This window comes from Meleagris gallopavo, chromosome 22 (assembly GCF_000146605.3).
Source record: "Meleagris gallopavo isolate NT-WF06-2002-E0010 breed Aviagen turkey brand Nicholas breeding stock chromosome 22, Turkey_5.1, whole genome shotgun sequence".
Taxonomy (NCBI): Eukaryota; Metazoa; Chordata; class Aves; order Galliformes; family Phasianidae; genus Meleagris; species Meleagris gallopavo.
In genome coordinates, this window is record NC_015032.2 from 9,439,328 (window position 1) to 9,463,080 (window position 23,753).

At 37.8% G+C, this 23,753-nt stretch overlaps 1 protein-coding gene across 4 annotated transcripts in view; it reads left to right on the top strand.

Moving 5' to 3' along the window:
* The window catches only part of LOC104914046, a 51,248-nt gene that overhangs the window by 144 nt on the left and 27,351 nt on the right, over window positions 1-23,753 (top strand). Inside the window, exons 1-3 of one of the 4 annotated variants that reach the window (XM_031556549.1) lie at window positions 1-1,575; window positions 16,063-16,129; window positions 17,913-21,233. The exon at window positions 1-1,575 is cut by the window's left edge and continues 143 nt beyond it. In XM_031556549.1, coding sequence (XP_031412409.1) covers window positions 1,018-1,575; window positions 16,063-16,129; window positions 17,913-17,944 — 657 coding nt within the window. In that variant the 5' untranslated portion in view covers window positions 1-1,017 and the 3' untranslated portion in view covers window positions 17,945-21,233. The other 3 variants (XM_031556548.1, XM_019622268.1, XR_004161869.1) reach the window with 3 other exon arrangements.

Below are 23,753 nucleotides of genomic sequence, written 5' to 3' on the forward strand. Positions count from 1 at the left end.
GTCAAATGCAGTGTAAGTGTAATTCAAAGACCTTATGATCTATATATAAGAAATATGAAGAATATGCAGTCTGCCCAAATGAAAAACCAGCAGAAGTAAATTCCAGTGTTATTGCATACTATCACTAGCCTATCACACCTTGCTCACGTCTTGTTCTTGCCCTGATGAATGCTCTGTTGTAATTCACAGTGGAAGGAGAGAACATCCTGCACGAAACATTACTTGAAAGAAATAGAATTGTTAAGCAGCAGATCTTGTGCTTTCAGGAGATGTAACAGGACCTCATTTCATTTAAGGTACCCTAACAACATGAATTATTTCCTCTTGTTGATATCATGATAAGGAATCTCTGCCAGTTGGTTAAAATTGAACTCACAATTAGAAGCACACACTTACAGTTTTGAAGTTCTTGTGTAGTTTAATGATGAGGTAAAATCTAAGGTCAAATTTGTTTTTTTTGTTTTGTATTTTTTTCTTCAGAATTTGAGCATATTTTGATTTGTTTCATCTCTAGATTTGCTTGGCTTTCTACTATTTGTTTTAGAGATAGCTGAAGTCTCACATTGTAATAGCAACTTACTCATAGGTGCCCAACGCTAGTTTAATGTATTTATTTAGGAATTATGGGAAGGCATACTTAATTGCTTTATTTGTTTTTCCATCCTGAATACCAGTTGTGCCCATGGTCCTGTAATGAACTCTGTGTGAGGAGATGGCAGGATTTAAGCCAGTTCTATTATTTCATGCTATAAATTTCAGCATGATAGGGGCCTTTTCATATAGCTGCTTTGAGTAGCTGACACTTATGTATACCATGTTCTCCACGCAGCTCATTTCAGTCTAGAATGTTTTAAATTCTGGTTCTAAAAAAAGTACTGAATGTAAGACTCCTGCAGTCAGGTTGGAGTTGATGCTGTGTAGGTCCCATCTCCTTGCCTTCTGCCTTACAGGTGCCCAGCGAACACTGCTGTCCTTTAGCTTGAGAACTGTGCCTCCATATAGCTGAAGTAAAAACTGATGCTATTTATGTTCGTTTTAACTTCATTCCAATCTGTTTGCATTACATTGAACATTTGCTTCGACAGACGTTGTTTTTTTTTCCTGCTGAAGGCGAGCAGATTGTGCTTGGTATCGCAAGTCCTCCACAAACATTCCATAGCTGTGACAGGACCTGCACCTTATCGCATTTTAATCCTTCACACATATAAAATACTTTCATTAAATCCCGTCTCCGTGCGACTTCCCATAGTCCGCTCACAGCCGCAGCGCCGTACACAACGAGGGCAAGGCGCGGCAGGGCCGGGCCCACTGCGGCACGGGGGCCCTCCCGGGGCCGGCGCCGTGAGGCGGCTCCCGCCCAGCCACCGGCACGCAGCGGGCACTACGAGTACCGAGATGCAGCGCGCGGAGGGGCGGGCTCCGTGGGCACTACAGATCCCACAATGCTCCGCGTCGCCCTGTGGCTCCGCTCGGGGAGGCTGGTTCCTATTTAAATCTGGGCAGCGAGGAAAATGGCGGCGAGAGGTTGAGCGCGGGGGAGACGGGGACAGAGCTGCGCCTTGGCTCCTTTCCCAGGTGAGTGGGGTTTGGAGGGAGGGAGCGACGAGCGGAGGGAGGAGAGTTCTGGCTTTCGTTCTTCTGCTCCCAGCGCCGGGGTGGGACCCGGCTGCGGAAGGCGGGCTGCCCCTCGCCGGGGAAGGAGCGGCACGGGGCTGGCCCTGAGGGGCGGCTCTCCTCCCTCTCCCCCTCCCCGGCGTGGAGGTGTCTCCCTGTGGGGAGGAGGACGGGGCGCGCGGCCGGGCTGTGTGAGGGAGCGATCCCCGCTGAGATCCGGGGCTGAGAGCATTCCCGAGGCGGCGCGCGAATGCCTTTACCTCTTTGCAACCATTGTAATAACTTCGGCACTGCGCGTAGTTCGGAGGCTTTCCTGAGGCAGCGGTCGGAGGCTGCTGGGCTGGGCTGGAGCCTTCCCGTAGCGCTGTGCGATGCGTATCTGAGTGAGGTGAGTTAGGATGGAGGTTCCTCGCGTAACGCTGAGAGACTCGGGATCGCTTTAGATTCCTGAGACTTATGCCGAGAAGCGTGTGACCCTGCGCTCCTCAGCCTGGGCAGGAGGTGTGTGCGGGTGCAGTACCTGGGCTGGAATGGCCCCGTCTGCCATTCAGCTGGGTTTGCCTGACACAGAGGCGATTCTGGAGACCTCATTATCTGCATTCTGCTTCTGATTGTCCTGTAGCCTGGGTAAGTTTCAGAGGTGACTGGAAATACTGGAAATGAAAGGTTGATTTCTATGGCCTCTTTCTGCTCCGCAGCTGCAGTGAAAACTGATGTTGATGAATGGAGATGAGAAAACTTTTTTTTAAAAATCGTGTGGTATCACAGACTGCTGTCTAAACGAGGTGTTGGTGATTCTGTGGCATAAATGGGGTGAATATGGGTGGGGATGTTGTCTGAGGTTGACAGAGTTCCCAGAGTCCTCTTTGGTTCTAAAGTTGGTTCAGTTTGTGGTTTCTGCTCCCAGTTTTCTGCATGGTCTGAGGTTTTCTTTTAAAAGAGAAGCTGCTCACTTTGTCAGCTCATCTAGTGAGCAGCTTCAAGTCCATCTCTTTTATTCAGGTAGTGTCTCCTTCCTCCTTTACCTGTTAAGGGTGAAAAAAAATCTTTTTCAGCCTTTAATATTTCCTCTTGACTTACAGATAAAAGATGTTTGATTTTTATCTGGAGTAATGAGACAACTGAAGCACGTTTGGGAGTGTGAAAGTATTGTCTATCTATAGAATCTCTATAAAATAGTCAAAAGGAAAATTTTAACTTAAGAATCTGTCACTGTTGTTTTTAAAAAAAAAAAAAAGAAAAAGTATAGTAGTGAGTTGCTATACAGGAGATGAAGATGTGTATGTTGTAAATAAAAACACAAGATTAGCTTCATAGTCACAAGCAATATCTGTTTGAAAGTCCCAGCATTAAGAGCTTGAATTTAAAGGAAACTGACCAAATTTTTCTTTTTAACTATACAGTGCATAACGTATAGTCATTTTATTTGCTGTTAGCAGTTGTAACAGGCTTTTTCTTTTCTGACACTTGGAGTGAATTTCATGCAACTCTGTTATTATTACTAGTATATACCTTTTAATTTTGTAACAGTGGATTTGCAGCTGTCATGCTAGAGGCTGGGAGATGACAAGTAAGGGAAGTAATGGCAGGCAGAATAAACCCAGTATTCTGCCTTGCTTTAAGTGCCTTCCCTGATGACAGCGTACTATTTCCAATCTGCTTTTATGTGGGCATCTGAGTTGTAGGATTTCTTTAATTCTTTTGAAACCCTAGTTCATTCTGGTTTTGGATTTATTAATGTAGAAGTTTGCATTGTCTGCCTATTTTTTTTGCACGGTATCATTCATACTAATGTATAGCTGAGATAAAAATGCATTCTACAATATAATGCTATTTTTTGACTGAGGTTTGTTTTTCCCACAAGTACCAGACAAGAAATCCTAGTTGATACCTTCATGATTAATTTGTGTTAAATCTGGATAGAAGAGGTTTTATTTAAAACAACAAAAGAAACAAACAAACAGAAAAGCTGAAATAAACAGAAGAACCCTACCTCTGATAAAGAAAGGGCATCTCGGTTATATTTGTCTGTGAAATCAAGCCATTGATAGCATGTAAAATGATCTTGGATGCTTAAGTCTGACACTGGAGGTTGCTTCAACTCCTGCATTTAAATGAGCCTCCCTTGAAGATGTAATCTCAAATAACTGTATGATATAGGATATTCTGCATTGTGTTCATGGAAGCTTTGCAGTGATGACTGTTTGGAATATCTTAAATATTGTTTTCCTTTTTAATACTGAAAGACAGGAGGAGGGGAAGAATTGCTGAGGATATGGGAGGATGGTGAATAATACCTAAATTTAAATGGCAATATGTCTGTGTGCTTTTTTCTGCAGTTAGATCTATTGACATTTCTAAATGTAGTGTAGGAAGAGTCAGCTGAGAAAAAATTTAACTGTTACTGATTAAAATCACAGGACAAATATTCCATAGTAGTCTTAATATGTTACATTTAGTTATGAGAAGGTACATCAAATTCTTTTTCACCCCATGAAAATTGGAGATATACTTACACTCTGTTACTTTAATGCTTTTAATTTAATTGGTGACTTTTATTTTTAGCTGGCAGTTATCAGTAGGCTGATTGTCCTTGAATCAGAACAAAATTAACTTACCTCCAAACTCAATCTCACAAGGGAATTTCAGTTTTTTGCATGAAGTGTGTGGAATTACTGTTGGTGAGGTTTTATGCTTTTAAGATGTAGATACAGATATGTTTTTTTTTTTTTTTTTTGTGGTCTACAGCCACCTCCATTTCTGACATTGTACAGAGTTAAGAAAAAGGCAGTTGCTTAATGCAGCATTCTACTTAAATAAGGAGGACCATCAGAGATTTTGTTGCCCATTTTTCTTACACTGGGGACTTAGGCTTGTTAGTGCTGACAGCTTAGAATGGAGATGGTAAGGTCAGCTTTGTGGGTATCTCTACACCTTTAAATCTTTTGTTCCCTGCCTTTATGTGCAGGTTGTGGAGTTTGTTTATTTTTTCCACCTTTGTCACATTCTCTGTTAAATGTAAGTTCTTGTCAGGTATGCTCCAGCTGTTTGCTGAATGTTCTTTGCTAGGTTATGGATCATTGCCCTATTGGAAACTTTAAAGACTTTCTAACCATCAAGTTATGGGTTGTTTTGTTTGTTTGTTTTTTTAAAGGCTACAGGCATGGATAGTGTCATGACTTCAAGCCTAACACCATTATAATTGCATTTTATGACCAAGAATATTCTAGAAACCTCAACAGTGAAAATTTTCCAGAAAATATCATAATTGTTAGGTCAGGGCAAGCAATTTTTTGTCAAAGTTGTTACACATGTGGCTAAATTACCTAACAGTTCTGCCCTGATTTATCAGTTGCACCTGAAAGTGGGGGAGGAGGGAGGAGAGGAACAATATAACTCTTATACTGCTACCCATAATGACTAGCACCTGCATTGGCCTCAGCTGAGCATGAGATTTTGTCACAAAGCCTATACTCTTTACTGTTTCTACACTTCCATGCATGTTGGGATGTGTCAGAGCCATGGAGTGAGATAATTTGGTATACCAGGTACACCCAGATGGTGTTTTAGAGACTTATTTTCATGGTAAGTTTATATTTATTTTTATGTATATATACAATTATATGATTATTCAGAGTTATGAGGATTTTTTTCTTCCTTCTATGTTGCCTGGAAATGAGAAAATGTCATCTACTTTTAAGAAATAAGCATTGAAACAGGTTGCATGGCTAAAAATGTTATCAATACAGTGCATTTCACCTATCTCTCAGGTAGCTACAAGCGCTGTTTCTTTTCATTGCTAGTGATAGTAGGGGAACTGAGTGGGATAGGGCAGAAAGAAAAGGCAGCAGTACCTTTTTTCTCCTGTTCTCAGACTGTAGGACTCTTTTGCCTATAGAAGAGACTGGCCGATGGGGATTTGCTTTGTTTGGGTAGTATCTCCGTAGGACTACATATGTGCTTTTCCTTCTGAGCTTTTAGGTGGAGGTGGAACAGAGTGTGATACAGTGTTTTTTGTAGTCCCCCAGTAGCTTTCTCTCAGCAAAATAGAAGGTACAAATGATATTTCATTTATGGCCTGATTTTATTCAACAGGCCATATAAATATTTCTCAATGACGAACAGATATCCAAGTATTAAGAATGGTCTGTGTTCCATTCAACAAATACAATTATTTTTTTCCCAGTGGAAATTCCTTTTATTTTTATCACAGCCCATGATTTTACTGTAGTTTTCTCTCTGAGCCATGGGGTTGTTGAGACTTTCTAGCCAGGGCTGGGAAAACTAAACCTCAGTGTCTTCTATCAAGAGCTTTTAGTTGGGTTAATGTAGGCTGTGCAGATTCTGTTTCTGATGTTGTTGTGCCCAAATAGCTAGAAATTTGGTCAGAGGAAATCCTGCTTGGGCTCTCATCAGACTACTTTCTATTACAGTGAAAGCTTAAAAGGTATGGTAACCTCAAACTATTGCTCCTGTAGAATAAGAGGAGCTTCCTGCTCTTTGCTGTATCATGGAACTGTTGGCTTTGATATTTGAAAGTTTCTTTTTCCATGTCAGTTGAAAAAAACACATGGGATAGATTATTGGATAATCTCTTTGCTAATATTGTGTTTTGAAAGTGTATGGTTTAAAGGCTAATGTAAGATGTAATCACGAGCTACTTCAGGAAAGCTTTTCATTTTCCTGGGAATAAATTAAGGATTTGCAGATCTTCTGTACAAAATGGAGAAATATGCAAATATTATGCTGTTGATTTATTGGATCCTACATAAAACTGGTATTTTTATTGTTCTGTAAATACTAAATTATTAACTATTACCTACTACTTGTTTATCATATAGCTCTTCTGTTTTATCTTTTTCTCTTGTGAAAACACCATGTAAGTTCTACCTCCCTCTGCAGTTTAGAAGAAACTCATGGAGATGTAAAATGGAGAATGTGATCCGATTTCCAGCCTTCCAAAAATGTTCTGAAGGTTAAAGACTTTGTCTCAGTAAGGATATCTTAGGCAGCTCAACTTTTCTTCTGTTATTCTTGAAAATCAATTGCTTGATCAAGCTCTAAGGTTTTTCTTCCCTAACAGAGTTCCTGGTTTTGAGTAACTCTGAGAATCAATTTGGGTGGTACATATATAGAAAGGGCAAAGGCAGTGAGTATGAAGTGTGGAATGTCCTCTGCTGATGGTTAGTGCTGTTAAAAGTTAGCTTAAGTCCATTATTTTGAATTATGTATCACTGTGGAGACTTAAGAAACTGTCTTGTTTTCTAGAAATCTGAACTTTTCTAACTGTTATGACAAACTTGAAAGTTAGTGTCTGTATATGTATTTTAAAGATGTAACTTGCAGGTAATGTTCTAGATTGTCTTCCTTAAAGAAAACTACCAGATGGTGCAGTGCTGAAACTTAGTACCAGTGGTTCCATGATAAAATCAAGCTGTCTCTTTACTGCATATTTTTCTGAGCTGCACATGTGGGTAGGTAAATACTCGTACTTATTATGCAAGGACAACACAAATGGTGACTCATTAGCACCAACTACTGCAAGACTACTGTTACAGTCTTATTTGGAGATGTTTTTGGAGCCTCATTTTTATTGAAGACTTAGAACGAGGAAATAATCTTGGGAAGAAATGCAAGAAATACTTAGTTTCTGAAGCTACACTAAGTCAGAGAATGACTAAGCAGTGGAAGCTTACAGTAGAAACGTAGGTTTGTTTTTTTTTTTTCTAACTTTTTCCCCTCTAAATTCTTGTTATTCTGTATCAGGTCTATCACTTCTTTGAGCTTTAGCTAGAGCATGAGATATGAAATGTTGGAGCATAATGAGACAAATCAGCTATTCCTACTTTACACTTGCAAATGAGTGGTAAGCTCTAAGGATTCTAGTTTACTGTTTACTTAATGTGATGCATGAGTGAATTGTAACTTGAGAAATTGTATGGGAGGACAAAATTTCTCTGATGTATAGATTGTCTTCCTTTGTGACTTATGTGAGCAGTGGCTCACTTTGGTCATTAGACCTCAGTGGTTTTTTAACCTGTTTTTTAATAAAAGTAGGGAGGACCTGAATACTGCATGGATTTTTAATGTCTTTTTAGTCAAATACTGATGAGTTGAGTCAATTACATGTAGAACTTGATCAGTGTCTCCAACCCACCTCTGTTTAACTTCTGAATGAGTGATGTGTAGTCAAAGTTTTTCAAATGCTTTCAGAGTTTGCATGAATCTGAGGAAGCTGTTCTTCTGGGAAGCACCTAATAAGCCAGTTAGAATTTGCTTTAAGTGATAGAAACCATGCACACTAAAGAATTCAAAATATAACAATTAGACTGTGTTGCTCTACATTTTCTCTGTGTACCTTAGATCTAATAACAGCACTGTCTCTCTGAAACATCCCAGAGTGATTGAACCAGGGAGGCAATACAGCAGTGAGTAGAAAGAGGGGGAGCGAGGGTTTGCTGCTGTATCTAATCACATAGAAGTTAAGCAGAATGCAGAAGTAAACTATTTGCGTGCCAAAAAAAACAACCTAAAATGTGATGCACGTATTCTACTCCAGTATTTTGAGGGAACTTACTAGTTCAGAATAGTCTGTCAAGATAAGTTTTGTTAACTTTTTTTGTTATTTTGCATCACTTGAAAGAACTAAAACCTAAAGCAAAGACAGCGCTGTTTTTTCTTCTGCACTTGTAATTCTAGCATTCTGCTGATTGTCCTATGGAATGTATCAACTACTTAACATTCTGTTTTTGTCAAATATCTGAGTTGCTTTCACCTGAGCTTGCTTCAGGCTAGCAAGTCCTGGAACAGGAGCACTTAAGGGCTGCTTTGAACCATGTGTGTGTAGGTATCAGCTAATGCAGTCTACTTGGATTAACTTTTCTGAAACTTCCTTGCGGACAGCTGTTGAGTGTGTGTGTGTGTATGCCCACAATTAGTGCATGGGAACACTGTATTTCTTGTTTCTTGGAAGCTTATGGAAGAGGAAATGAAAGTTTAAAGTCATTTCTTCCTCTTATTCATGATGGTGGCTTTAAAATGGTTATCCATTCTTAGCATTCTTATCAGCTCCATCCTAAAGGAAAGATCTAAAACAAAAAGTCGTTTTTTTTACCAGTGCCGAAGACCTTGTCTGTCCATGTAGTAACTTTTTACATAAAGGTGGTTGAACAAAAACAGAGAATTGTGGCTCTTGTTCCACTCCTTTCTTGCTCTTACATCTGTACTAAAGCAGACATAGCAGCATATTCTGCAGTAATACTCTCTCTTCTGTCTTTTGCTTTCTTCATCTTCTGTGGAAGCTTTCCTGATGCTCATAATGGGGAAGTTTGGCTCAGTGGACAGACCTGTGCACATGGCCTACTAAAGGACCACATTTTAGGTAATGCTGTTAGGTATTTATAGATAGATCCTTTTAGCCAGTATTTATACCAATTGTTTGGCTTAGTTACAACTATGAAGTGTTACAGGAGAGAATCTGTTTTAACTACTTAAGGATGCTTAAAAATATTTGCTCTCTCATTTTGCTGTAATTTCATTAGAGTGTAGCCGTACTGTAGTATTTCAGATTTAAAAAAAAAAAAAAGCAAATTAACTATATTTTCAAGGTATTCTGTTTCTTACCAGTTTGATGGCAAGCACTGGTGTATGCATTGCTCTCGTTTTGTAAATAATTTATTTTTGCTCATTTGAAATATTTTTTCCTATTAAAATACCAGTATTGGAAGTAGTATTATTAAGTAGTAGCTGATAGAATCCTCTCTTAATCAACATTTAAAGTATATATTTAATAAGAGCTCTAAATGCAACAAAAGAGTACTTTATCTGCAGATTGTCCTCTTCATTACAGCAGTGCCTCTTAAACGTAGGATGTCCATTTCACCCCTCCCCCTTAAGAGGAAGGCTCTTTTGATCTGACAAAAGAAAGCATCTGCACAGGCTGGAGTAGCTTTTGAAGACAGTATTACACCTGTGGGTTTTCTCTTGAAGCTCTTTATGTTCCGATGATGCATATTTGTAGCTCTTAATTAAGACTTGTGGAGGTGAGATATAGAACCAGCGCAAGCTAACTTGCCAGATTGATATTGGCCATATTAGAGATCATACAAAGGCTGTAGGGGGAAAGAGTCAGATCCTGTGAGGTGTAAGTGAGTGGAGATCTGAGGAAATTCAAAGAGAGCTGTCGTTGGTTAGGGACAGGACAACTTGTGATGTCATCCACTGTTGCATTATTGTGAACTGCTTCATCTTCCCTTGCCTTCTGTTTGTAGCTGGACCTCAAATGACCTCTGTAAAGAGGTGAATATGTAGTATGATATTACAGTTTGGCCAAGTAATGCTACTGGTGTATGAGAAGTTTTCCATTTTTTTTTTTCCAGTGTTAGCAGTGCTTTATGTCAATTAAACTTGTACTTATTTTAAGGCTTCCTTCTAGGCAGAAATCTTAGCATTGTTTTAGCTGTATGTTTAAGAAAGCTTTTTAAAGGTCTTTTAAAGCTGTGGAAATTTCCAGGACGAGCATACACACACACATGCACACACAAAACTCTTGTCTAATAGCTGCTTTGCAAGTAGAGAGAAATATGAACAGGAACCGCAGACATTTTGGATGTCAGCCTGTGAAATTTTCCACTATTTCCTTTAATAACATGCAGGCATGCTTATGTTGCTGGAATTTCAGTTAGGAGTTTCATTCTGACTGAAACTTCAGGCTACTACTTGAGTGAATGCTCCCTGCAAATGCATTTTCATTTAAAAATAAATAAATTCTGATGTGTAAGGATGTGTGTAACCCAAACATGTGCTGGATGCCAGTGATTGATTATGTTAATCTTGCCTTCAATTTCTTGTTTTACAGTGTAACTGTTTCTATTACTAGCTGATCACTGCCAGGTGTTTCTTGCTTCCAGTTTTAATTTGAATAAGGACTGCCTGTTACTAGAGATCTTAGTTGTCATTATCTTTGATCTACTGAAGGAACCAAGAGGCTATGAAAAATATCCTGCTCTAATCACATTCTTCTTTAAAACAGCCAACTTTTAAACCTGTTTACTGGCTATTTATAAAATTACTGTAGCTTCATATGCATTGGTGGAAGTGAAACTAAAGGGCTTTACAATTTCAGTCTTTTTTTCTACCTTGAAGCTCTTCTCAGTTAAATTCTTGTTTACAAAAAGGCTTCCTGACCTTTCTGCAAGAACTGGACAACTCCGTATGTTGAATGTGCCTTGTCTTTCTGTCTCAACAGATATACATTGTTGACTTGTGTTCTTTTGTGTTAGAGCGTAAAGAATCCCTTATGTCTTTTTTTTTTTCGTGTGTGTGCTTAAATAGTGGAGTGAGAGCTAAGATGGTGTATTGTGAAAAAAGCAAGTAACATTGCAACAAACTGACTTCTTTCCAATATTAATTGAAAATATAAAACCAGAAGCCTTTAAATGCATTCCTGTGCAATGCTGTCTTCCTGACGCTGTGCACTGCACTTCCACAGTACCTCAGGCCAAGTCAGGGCTATTGTGACTCCTTTCTTGTACCTGTCCTCTTGCTCTAAGACTGGTGCTATTGTAGTCAGCAAACTGATTCCATTGAGTCAGATTTCTGAAGATTGCTGGTACTGTCCCTCCTAAGGAAGTTTAAAAAAAAAAAAAAAAAGGAAAAAAAGGAAAAGAAAAATGCCCCCAAGCCCCTGACCTCAACAAAACCCACCCAGCTACTTTGTGGCTTTCTGTTTACCCCCCAGTTCACAGATATCATTTCTAGTGCAAGGGAATAGAGGGGGTGAGACAGCAGTAGCCACAGTCTAGTAAAGTTAAAACCAAATGGAGGTCCTGTAAAATGCTATTCCTGAAACTGTGTTATAGAAAGGAGAGATTCAAGTGATACGTGAAAGTAGAAGTTCAACACCATTGGTCTGTCTAGGAACTTCTACCAGGAGGAGTTGGTAGTTTTAATAATTACACATTATTACTGACAGTTTTTGATCTGTTGTATCAGCATTGGAAAATCAATTTCATTCAAGTCAGGAGGCATTCAGTAGATATATTCAGTGCTGTTCTGGAAGATGATGTTGAGAAACTTGCAAACACTTGATATGGATTTGTTGCCAGTGTAGTGTGTATAGATATTACTGAATTATTGATCTACTGAAAGGGTAAGTACTGCTATAATGCTCTTTTGAGGTAGAACTAATCTATCAGATCACTTCTGTAGAGATTCAGAAAATGAATATCTCCATCTTGTAGAGCCTAGTGTTGAAAGGTTTAACAGGTCAGTAGGATTAGAATATATTATGTTACTATTTGTTGTGAAAAGCTTTCTCTTGTTTGTTTCTCCCATGCTGTTGAAGTTGACTGATTCTTTGTAGGTGGTAAGGATTTCTTGTCTTTAACCTCAATGTAGAAGTCTAAGAACTATAAATATCTCATAGTTGGTGATGCTTGTTTCTAAATGAACTGCAGCATCAGAACGTAATCTCTTGTTGAACTGTCGCTTCAGATGCAGCTTTCACTTCTATAAAATTAAAATTGTGCTTTAAGTCTGAAAATTTGTTTTATGGAGATGGAAACAAAGTGGAAAAGAAGGTCAACAAGACAGTACAGAACAAGTTTTGTGTATGGATATATCTTACTTTATACCAGGAGTGATTTTCATGTCTAGGTTTAGGTTGCTTCCAAAGTTAACCTGTGCAGCTAGGTCACAGTAAATAACTACATGCAAAGCTGAAGGCTGTTAGAAATATGTTTATGCTAAGAAGCTATTGTTAAATAGATATATACTCAGTGTTCATATGAGCCCTTTTCTGAATGAATCTGTCTGTGCTTGTACGCACACTGACAGGAACAGGTCCATTTTTAGAATATAGCCATCTTGGTGACACATTAACGGGAATTCATAAGATGATCAATCTCAAATAATACTTGTCTGAGCCAGGGTAGCGGTGTTTCCAGGCCACCGAAAGAAATTTAGCTGAGGCCTTTTTGTTGTTACCTGTCACCGAAATAGCTGGTGTTCCTTTGGGTTTAGGACATTGTGGAATGTTGTATTAATATTGTCTGGGAACTTTCTTCCTGTGTTCTATCCATATTTTTTTTTTCTTTTTTAGTTGCATGTTAACTTTTATCAGCTCCTTTGAGGGTGGAATATATGGTTCTCTAGCTTTTGCTGTATTTTCTTTAGTTTATGTGATACTGCAGCAATAAAGCAGTAGTACAATGTGTGATACTTCCTGATACAGTAATTAAGTTGTGCAGGGACAGAGTAATATTGAAGTCCTCTCTTTTGTACTTTCTTTGAGCTATATTTGCATATACATAACAGATGCTACTTCATTCCAGAGAGCTAAAAACTACTGCTCATGTAACTTCAGAGTAAAACCAAACCTCTTGTATCTTAATTCCACTCTCTCGGGTGATTGCACTGTCTGCTGTTCTTACCACAGTGGGCAGTGCTGCTCAAATTTCAGTGATTAGAAACCTCAGGTATTGAGTTCAGCAAACCAAAACACCGTGATGCAATTTCTTAGAAATACATGGCCAGATAGAAGGGAGCTCCTGTTAGTGCATATGCTGACAGATGCTGTAGTGTGAGCTTGTACCTTTTTGTCTGTAGCACTGGAAGATGCATGAAATCCAAGCTATATGAAAAGTTTCAATTGGGCATGTGACTTCTGGATTTCACTGCCTATGTAAAAAACAAACAAACCAAAACAAACACACCACAAAACACACAATACCTGAAGATACAAATTCTAAAAGTGTTGAGATCTCTGAAAGTGAGAGAATATGTGAAAGGGAGATGCAGATATTTTTAGGTAGTTCAAAATTAAATGGTATGCAGCTCTTATGGCAGGGGACAGTGTGCTTTTATTCTTTCCACAACTTTCTTTTTAAATAGCTTGTTTTGAACAGGACAAAAAAAAAAAAAGATGTTTAATACTAATTGTGTGATAACTCATCATTTTTTTAGGTAATAAAATGAGATCTGTGCGAGTTTGAGTAGAGTACTGACTGGACAGATAAGTATGGAAAGTCTTACTGAGTGGCTGTGAATTAGATTTAGGTATGTTTTAGGTAAGCTTTTCAGCAAAGGAGCGTGCTCAGAGACAGCTTGTAATTTCTCACTTTCTGTGCTTCCAAAGCATTCTCTATTCAGACTTTCTTAAACTTACAGGCCCTACAATAGTGTATACAGTATAGAAGATGTTTCTTTTGAATTTCCCATGCAAATTTGCCTAAATACAAGATACATCATGAATTTCATAATTAGTAAAGTGTGTCATTTGAATGGAGATGGATGAAATTTTGTATTCTTCCTCCATTGAAATTACAGTGGAAAACATTACTTTTTTTTTTTTCAAATTCTTGCTACTTTCTTTCAAGCTATCTTTAAAAAAAAAAAGTCCTTTTACTGTACTAACACTTTGTAAGTTGTGTTCTTTAATAAAGTATTGTCTCTTGTAGAGTATATATAGTATTGCAGTCTTTGTGGAGATCTTTTTTCACCTTTGTCCTTCTCTTTCACCTGAGCAAAGATCTAGAGAGTTAAGGAAGTTTAGCAGGGTCTGTAGCTTAATTCCTTTAGGTTGCAGTTTAGGGATAGAGGAGCTCATCCAGGTTTCAGGGCAGATGCTTGACTGAATCAACTATGAACCAGTCTCTTGAGATCAGTGTTCAAAAGCCTATTTTAAAGTGTATGTCCTCACTGGTAGCGATTCCACTGGTACAGAGACTGCACAAATGTTTTCATTTATGGTAAGTGCAAACCCATGAAGTTGCTGACTTTCTCTGAGGCAGAACACTCCTAACCCTTGTTTCTATTTAGAATACAGGAATGTTTTGCTTAGGCTAGAATCTCTTGGATTCTATCTCAGCAATCTATGAAACTTATCTGATTGGCCCCTTTTGTTGGAGTTTAGAGGAAAAGATGGGTCTTGCAAGCGCAGCTTAGTTTTAAAGTAAACTTTTATGTCTGACTGCTAGATTTCTGTAACTAACTACTTAAATATGCTCATTAATCATTAATGTTAATTAGTCATCTTTAAACGGGAGTGATTCTACTGACTATTTCCGTTAACTAGTGCTCTTCAGTTCTGTCTGTTTCGTATTTATTTACATCCGAGACATCACCTGGCTCTGCCAGAACTCCATGAGGAGGTGGGGAAAAACTCGTTTGGGCAACACTGTTCCAAGTGTGCAAAACATCCATTTCACTCCCTTTTTGTTCCAAGTTGGTTACAGCAAGGCTTCATAAAATTTATTTGTATTAGAGAATATAGAAAAAAATTAACAAGTTGTGGTATTGCAGACTTTCTTCACTCATTTGCCAAACTCAGGACTGTTCTTTGGATTAACACAGAGTAGAACCAACTTTCAGTGGTGTGTTATGTTAGCGTGCTTCAACTCTTGCACTGTGTGGACTTGTGTAGCCCCAGTTAATTGCATTCATATGGAGTATACAGTGTCTACCACAGCACAGTTTGGTTTTATCTTTTGGAAAAAATTCTTAAGATTAAAAAGTCTAACTTCCTCCTTCAATTTTGAGAGTGCAGTGCAGGATGGATGTGCCTGCCTGGTGTCAGCTGAGGATGGAGGCTTTGGTGGTGTTACCATGGCAACTACCTCTATGAGCTGTCTCAAGGTCACTCAGCAGTTGTAGCCTGGAGTGCTAGCTGCTTAAGTAAAACATCTACACCAAGTGTAATTCAGGAAATGATCAGTGCTTTGCAAAAGCAGCAGCGGTGATGCAAAGCAGTGTTTTATTTTGGGTTTGAGTTTCTCTTTATTCTGTGTTTTAATCTATCAGATATTTTGAGACTCGAAGAATAAGCAGAGTGTAGTTGAAATGTAGGCTATTGACATCAATTACATGTAAAAATTGTCTTACTTGAATGCAAAACAAATACAGTAGAAAATAACACGGAATTGATAGAAACTGAAAAATGTGGATGGAAGTTGGTGACCAACCATGAAGCTTGTGCCAAAACAACTGCCTACACTGGTGGAAATGTAGGTGAAGTGATGAAAACTCTTATGCTGAGTTGAGAATTCAGAGCTGCTTATGTTTAAGGGCTTCTGCTACAGGACATTCAGATTCATTCTTGCATCTAAGTCCTGCTCGATACAATTTAAGAATTTCAAATACCCTAGGGGTATTTTCAGTCTAATGCAGAGCAATTCAGAAATAAGGAGGAGTTGATTGTGAACTTGATCCTGTGTCTGAAGTTACAAGACATCATACAAGACATAAAAAAAAAAAAAATTGAATTGACTAAGCTAACATTTCATTTGAATGAAAAAATTCTGTTTCCTTGTCTTTGGATGGTTACCTGATGAGTAAATGTAACAGTATTGTTTTTTTCTTTGTGTTTTCTTCCCTGTCCTTTTTTGATTTGAACTGAACTTGGATTTCTTCTTTCTTCTTGCACCATTTGCTGCCGTGCTACTACTTTAGTCCATGAAAACAAAGCCATTAGATTCAGTGCCCTTGGAGTACTGCTGGTGCTACTCAGGAAAGCCAGGTGAGCTGATACTTCCATTTTGTGGTTAACAGGGTATGCATACATATAAGGAGGGAATAAAAGTATAAGAGCTGAAGATAACAGTAGTCCAAACAGTTGCTGTCTACCTTCAGTAAAACAAGCCTAAATTCCAGTAGGGGGTGGATAGAATGTGGGTTATGTACAAATTATTGGTAAAAGAGTTTTAAGAAATCTCTACTATTAAAGTTGGTCTGTAAAAGGTATTTTCTTAACTGTCTGCATCTTCTTCTCCAAAGCATGCAATTTTAACATATCATGAAAATACTAGTGTATCATTATAATGTGAGGTAACAGGAAGAAATGTTTTCACCTGTGCCATGTAGTAGGAGCTTCCAGAATGTGATAGAAAAGTCATTTCTACATGATACAAAGTAGTGGCATATATAAGCACTTAGTTCCTTGACTACAAAATAAGCAGTCCCTGCTGACAACTGAGAAATTATACGTAGAGAAGTATTTACTGTGAGATTGGGGCTGGTGTTTGCATTACTAATTACCAGGACTTTGTGAGCTTCAGGCTTGTCACCCCACAGCTCTCAGTGCAGTCCTGTAGCTGAGCCACCACAGCATGTGTCTCTTGTTGCTCTGCTTTGTTAGCCTGTGCAGAGTTCCAGGGTAAATCTGTCCAGATCTTTGAACTAGAATATTGCTGAATGCAACGTCTTGGCTTGTAGAAGGTAACTCCAAAGGTGCCTTAGATGTATTCAGGCAAATTTCAGTATAAGAGACCATAATAGAATGCATATCTTAATGCGCTTAGGAAGAGAAAGTCAAATTTGTATTTCACTTAGTGTGTTTCCTGAAAGTGATGGGTTAGAGCTGTGAGTCAACTTTACTCCTCTGTTTTTTCTTCATGGTTTGTTACAGTATATTGCTCCTGTTTAACAACTCTCCAGGAGTTCATCAGAGAAGCAGCCTCTGCAACTGTTAGAGATTTTTTTGAGAATGCAAGTAGTTCTTATCATTGAACAAGATTAGATGAGCTAAGATGGCAGATAGTGGCAATGTTTTGTTCAAGTGTATGTACTTGCATTAGGCAAAATAGACTCAAGTTTAGCTATGCTAATTGCTTCAGCCACTGAAAACTTTTCTTTGCAGTTGCAAAGCTGTTTCAGCTTTCTAAATTAATACTTTAAACAAAACTTTGGATGCTTTCCTATAGTCATACTCATTCCTCTGAAAGTTACTCGTTATGGATCTTTGCAATTTAATAGTTCCAATTCAGTCTAGACTTTTTTCTTAAATAATAAAAAACTTGCAAATCTTCCAGGCTTTTCTTCCTCACCAAATAAAGTGAGGTATTTCTCTAGCATTGCATACGAAAACTGATTCATTTAGAACAGACTCCAATATATTGTTCGTTTTCTTTTGTTTTTAAAAAGAAACTCACTCAAACAAACAAAAACCCCAAAACACTACGAACCAAAAAAACCAAACTCACTGCCATTTTATTACTGTGGATGAAATGGAGTACTTCTCTTCTGTAGTTACTCTGGCTTTATAGCGTTGTCAACGGAATAATATATGTAACTGAAAGCCCTGTGGAGATCCTGGCAAAGTCAGCTGAAACAAAGGTATAGATAGGAAACCAAATAGAAAAAGTAAACCATCCCTCCATAGACCAGTACCAAAAGAATGAACACAACTGAAAAATGGTTTGTTCTAACTTGTTTCGTGTGTTAGTGCAATTCTAGTATATTCATTCACCTCTAGAGCAGAGATTCCACAAACTTCTTTGGCTTTTCTCTGTATGTGTGCACAGGAGGTCCTCGTACATCTCAGCATTGTATTTGAGAACCTGAGGGGGCCCTGGAATAGATATAGGTAATTACTTAAATTCTTAATAGAATTCTAGCCACAACAGTTAGTCTTATCTAGTATTTCATAGGTGAAAGAATTTGTATTAAGACTCGTTACATAAATTGTATAGAATATAATGTAACACATTCAGCTCTTATAAGACTATTCACCAATTGGGCTTAGCAAAAATACTTTGTAATAGGAAAAAATGGTAAAAATGACTCCCTTCCTTTTTTTCCTAATCAATTTGTCTCCAACCTAGCAGGCTTTTTCTTATTCTGACTGTAAGAGAAACTCACTGAAAAGTCTGCTAGAATGCCACCCAGTATGAGAGTCCATATGGTGAATGCTTTCAGTCATAGAATGCATCTCTACCTGTCGAAGGGCTAGAGAAATAGAAGGCCAAAACACAGATCAAGCGTCAAATAAAGCAAAGAATACACAAGTGTTTAAATGCCTTTAGAAGCTGTATTTTTTCTTGTTTCGAATTAAGATATTTTCTTTTTCTTCCATTTGGGATAATTTGTATATTCTCTTCTTGCTCCCTCACTTCCAGATGTAACTAAAGTTGCTCCATGCAAAAGTTAACTGCCACACTTTTCAGTTGCTCTGTCTATGAAGTTACTGCTGCCCTGCTAGAAACGTGAAGTTCAATATTAGTGTTTACTGCTCCAGAGCAGAAGTTTGTTGAACCCCCTCAGAGAAAAATTACTGCTTACTAAACGTACAGGAGGTCAGCAATTGCTATTAGTCTGAAAGCCTTCTGTATCTGGCATAAGTGTATTAATGTGCAGTGATTTCTACTAGTGCTCACTGTGTCTCTAGGAAAAACAGGTATTTCATAAACCAGAATTTTAGGTCAGGCATCCTCTATAGCACATCTGTAGGGGAAAAAAAGAAAACTGATTTACAGAACTAGCTAAAGCAAAACATAGGCAGCACTGCAAGTACACTGTCATGGAAGTGATTAAGGACTGAAGCGAGCACATTGCAAGTTTTCACCACCACTCAGCCTGAGTCTGGCTTTGACTCTAAATGTGCTTCTGCATTCAACTTTAGGAATGAATCTAGAATTGGTCCCAGTGTACCTTCCAGACGTGGCTGAAGCAGGAGTTCCTGGGGGCATTCCTGGCACTGCTCCTGGAATTGATGTCACTGGGCTCAGGGTGTGGGAATTGGTCCTGTGAGGGAGTTCAGAGGCTGTTCTAGAAAAACTTATAGATGTGGTTATTGGCGTGTATCTAGAAAGAATCCTGGAAGTCTGCCCACAGAGTCCTAGGAGCATGTTGATTCTATGTGATGATTTTAGACATGAACGTAGAAATGGATATAGAGGTAATTCCAGAAATCATTTTTAGCTTGTAGAGATGGTGCTGGAAAATGATCCTAAATGTGGTGCTAGGTCTGACTCAGAAAACAGTAGCTGAGAAACAGGTTCTTAGTGTTGCAACCACTTGCCAAATTTGGTTTGTTTTTATTGTCATTGTTACAAGTCAGGTCTGAGTTTGGCACCTCTTTTTGAGCACTTCAGTTTTCTCTTAGCGCTAAAAAGATGCTGGGTTTTGTTAGTGTTCTTTGAGATCCAGCGTTTTCTTGCCTTGCATGTCAACTCTTGAATGAGTTCTGGCCTCCAGACAAGGTTATACATGGTGTGGATCAGATACTTCCATGTGCAGGAGTGCACAAAACAGTTTGTTGCCTTTTAAAGGTGAGCAGATCCTCATACTTCTTCCCTATTTCTTAGTATATTTGAAATGCAGATGTGTCTTAAAATGTTCTCAAAGATATTGCCTTCCTTTCAGATCATTATTATGAAAACTTTATTTTTTCCTAATAAATCAATCATGAGATTGGCCGAGTTGGCTTTTAAAAGGTACCTACAGCAAGTCCTACAGCAAGTCCTACACAGCAGTGTGCGAAAGGTCACTGTTACAAAATTACACTAAACGGGATTGTTCCATTACTGTCAAACTAAGTGAATGTAAGGCTACCTTTCTCTGTGAGCTACAGAGTTCTTTTGTTGTCGTTTTAAAGTTTTGTAATGAAACTTAAGCACTCAGCGATTATGAAAAATATCAAGCAATTAAGTACTGCTTCGTTAAGCGATTAATAACCTTTTATTTGATATACTGTGGCAGTGGGAGATTTAGTTCTCTGGGTCTAACTAACTGTTTTATTTGTTCAGCTAAAAAATGTGTTTTGTAAGCACATAAATTCCTAGCTGCAACTAGGAAGCTGACTTGCTATAGCAACTTATTTATTAAGTTACTGCTAATGAGCAAGGACTTGACTAAAGTTAAAAATAGAGCACATTGAACTTGACGTGAACTTTAATATCTTTTCCAGCTTTTACAAGGATTGTACTGTGAATTGTGTATTGTTGGTTTCTCAATGATTGAAAGTATTGAAATAAACAGTGTATTATGAAATTAAGCCTCTGCCATTGCTTTATTTACATTCTGAATACTTTATCTAAATGCTTCTTTATAAATTTGATGTCAAGTTCAAGCTTGGACATGGGATTTCTAAGTTGTATTAAGAATTGATTTTTTAAAGGCAGAGTACATTGTTGAAGACGACAACTGAAATGTCTTTATGAAAGTCTAAAACAATATGTTTTGTTTACTTGTGCATTGGATAAAAGTAGTGTGGTAGATCAGATATTTCACTGTAAGGTGTTAGTAGGGTCTTAAAGTTGTTTCTGTGTTTGAGCTTGGTTTTGCATGGGTCTTTATTTTGCATTGTACAAATTCATTTACTGATTTAATTGCCAATTAATTAATGTATAGATATGCTGCTCTGAAACAATTTTGCAAAGCCTATTGCATAAAGATTTGCCGTATTAAAAAAAGCATAGTGGACTTGGAACTACAAAGATTAAGATAAACTCTATGGAACAATTTCTGAATTAAAAGTGATTCATTAGCACTTCAGCTGTCTTATTCTTTTTCTTTTTGCTTAGGATTACAAGATACCCACATAATATAACCCTGTGTATAATGGAAGAGCAACAAGAAAAAAGTGTTTTGCTCTTCAGTCATTTCATTTTTTTCCTCTTCATTATCTGGTGGCAAAGTTGAAAATAAAAGAAAGGAATTTTCAGTTAGTGTAGAGCTTAACTGCAGAACTTGCTGCCACTGAATATTGTATTGATTCTCATGGGTTCAAAAAGAAATTCATTTGCTCATAAAGGAGAAATCCAGCTCCTGGGGAAACTCAATCCTTCAGAACCAGGAAATTCCTAAACTGGGGAAGTTTGAGAGTATGCACAAACAGTGATATGCTTACCTTGTTCTTTTTAGGCATTCCTACCAGCTTCTGTTGGAGAGAGAAGACTGCTAGGTAAGTCTTGTGTTTGACTTGATTCTCTGGGCTACTTTGATCTGTGAGAAGTGACCAAGAGAAAACACTGATGTTTAGGAAATTTGGAGGAGGGAAGATAATTACAATTCTCTTAGAAAAATAAGACTTACAGTTTTTGTTTTTTTTATTAGCAATCTGTATAGTGTGCTCTCTTACACATCCTCTGAACTAAACTTGAGGAAATGCGTGGTATGACTTTGTGGATGTGTTCAGTAGTAGCTAAGGCTAGCGTGCTTTGTGGGGATATCTGGGCCATGAAAGAATGTTGTTGCATTTTAAAGAATGTTGTAGTGGGATGAAGTGCTAGCATCCTTCTGTGTATATATTTGCTTTTAGTTCTTAATTTCTTCTTAAATAGGCAATGATGTATATTCTTTTCTCAGAACAGTTGTTCTGAAACAATGGTGATGAAATGAAATTTGTAGCTCAAACTGTTTGAGCCCAGAGAGCTATGTTGTGTATCATCAGGGTGTGGTTTTGGTTTCTTGGTCATAGGTTTGAGTGTTAACCCATTTAGCCTTCAGTACTCCAGGAGATTAGAATGTTAAGTTTGTACTTGTTGCTGTTGATTAGTGAAACTGATAGCATGTGTTGATATGCTATTCAGTGAAATTTTGCTCCTTGAAAAGGAAGCGCCTGCTTCATAGTAGTATCTTATAATAAGTTCAGCCTCTTCTCTCTGCAGTTTAACAGGGTGATAATATAATATTCAGTGACCTTGACTTGGTTAGAGTAAGGGAAAGTCAAAGCAAAATGAAGAAAATGAAAAGAGACAGTAAAAGGGAAATGTTTTGGAGAATGTTCTCTTCTAAGCAGAGAAAACTGCTCTGTTTCAGGTAGCTGCACTTGTTAAAATGTTCTTAAGTAATGATTTACAGACAAATGACACACTGAGGTAAATAGTATATGGTGGAAAGAAAGGGTAGATAACTTTTGCTCTTGGCTGGATGGACACACGTATAAGCATGTTGTCTGACAAATCTACCTACAGTAAAAAAGCCTAAAGTATCGTATTTATATTCAGACAGAATTACTGACATCAGATTTAAGTTTTGTATGTTCTTCAGTTCCCTCCATGCTATACTCTGTTTATCCTGTTATTGTATGCATGCTGTCAGTTACAGCCTTCACCTGTGTCAGAATGTGGTGGAAGCCAAAGTGTTGGTAAGGTTTGGTAGATTTTTGAATTTTTTAATGTATGTTTATGTAGGCCAAAAAATTTAACTGTCTTTAAATAGAAAATATTAAAGCTATAACATGCCTAGAGGTAGTAATAGTGGCTTTTCTGTTAAAATCTATTTTTTTTGAATGAGGCCTGGGAATACGAAATTCTGACTCCGTACATAAACGATTCCTTTCTTTTGAGCTGCATGTCAGCATGCTGTACTGTAATAGAAATGCAGTCAGTGTAGTGTTTAGTGACAAGAAAACGTTATCAACTGCACTTGATGGGTGATGTATTCCAGTTTTATGACACAAATGTATGACTGATGCTAATCGCTTAGCTGTTGATATGCTTAGACACTAATAAAAACCTCCCTGTATGTGGGTGTGTCAGAATACTGGTTTTAAAGCTTAGCATCAAATTAAGCTTTGGATTGTCTGCAAAACACCTGAAAATTTGCTAGAAGAGAACATATGTTTAAATTATGGTGGATACATCTTGGATGTCCTATTAGCAGACAGATGCTCAAGCAAGGTGTCAGGGTTTTATTGAATGTAAAATATGATTGCGATGGTCTGGTGTGGGAACTAAAGATGCAGTGTATTTAAGAAACAGCTCTGTCCTGGTGTTTCTTCTAGTGCACTATAAAAAATACATAAGATTGCTTCCTAATGCTGTGAAACTACACAACTATTTAGCCATTTATCTACAAAGAAGGAAGCAAGTGGATCTGTAACAAAGCATTGCAAATGTTTTTGGCACTTAAGGGGGAAGGATGTGATCTGTTCTTCCGTTTTTTGGCAGTCACTGACCTCTTGTATTAACTTCCAAAATGGCTGCGGATCTTCCTAAAATTACTTGGAATTTCTGTGCTAATGATGAAGTGTCATTTTGGAGAATGCTGCAGGTAAACATCAGTGTTTGAAAAGTGCCATTTGTGTAAACAATAAGGAATGTAGCTGATTTTTTTTTTTGATTGGTAAGAAACTATAGCAAAAATATTGTAGGAATTCTTGAGAGGGTAATGAGAGATTTATTTTAAAATATCTTCTTAAAGTTAAATATTTTTGGTAGAATATGGGGGAAAAATAGAATCAGGATCTTTTTACCCAATGGAGTTGTTCATAAATAGAGTAGAAGTTGTTAGGGATACATCCTTTGTGTGATGGGAATGTTAATGGATTTAGACAAAATCTAAAGATTGAGAAGATTACTAAAAACATCCTGTGATTAAAGCAATAGCAAAAAGAATGTGGTAACAATCCTTGGAATTAA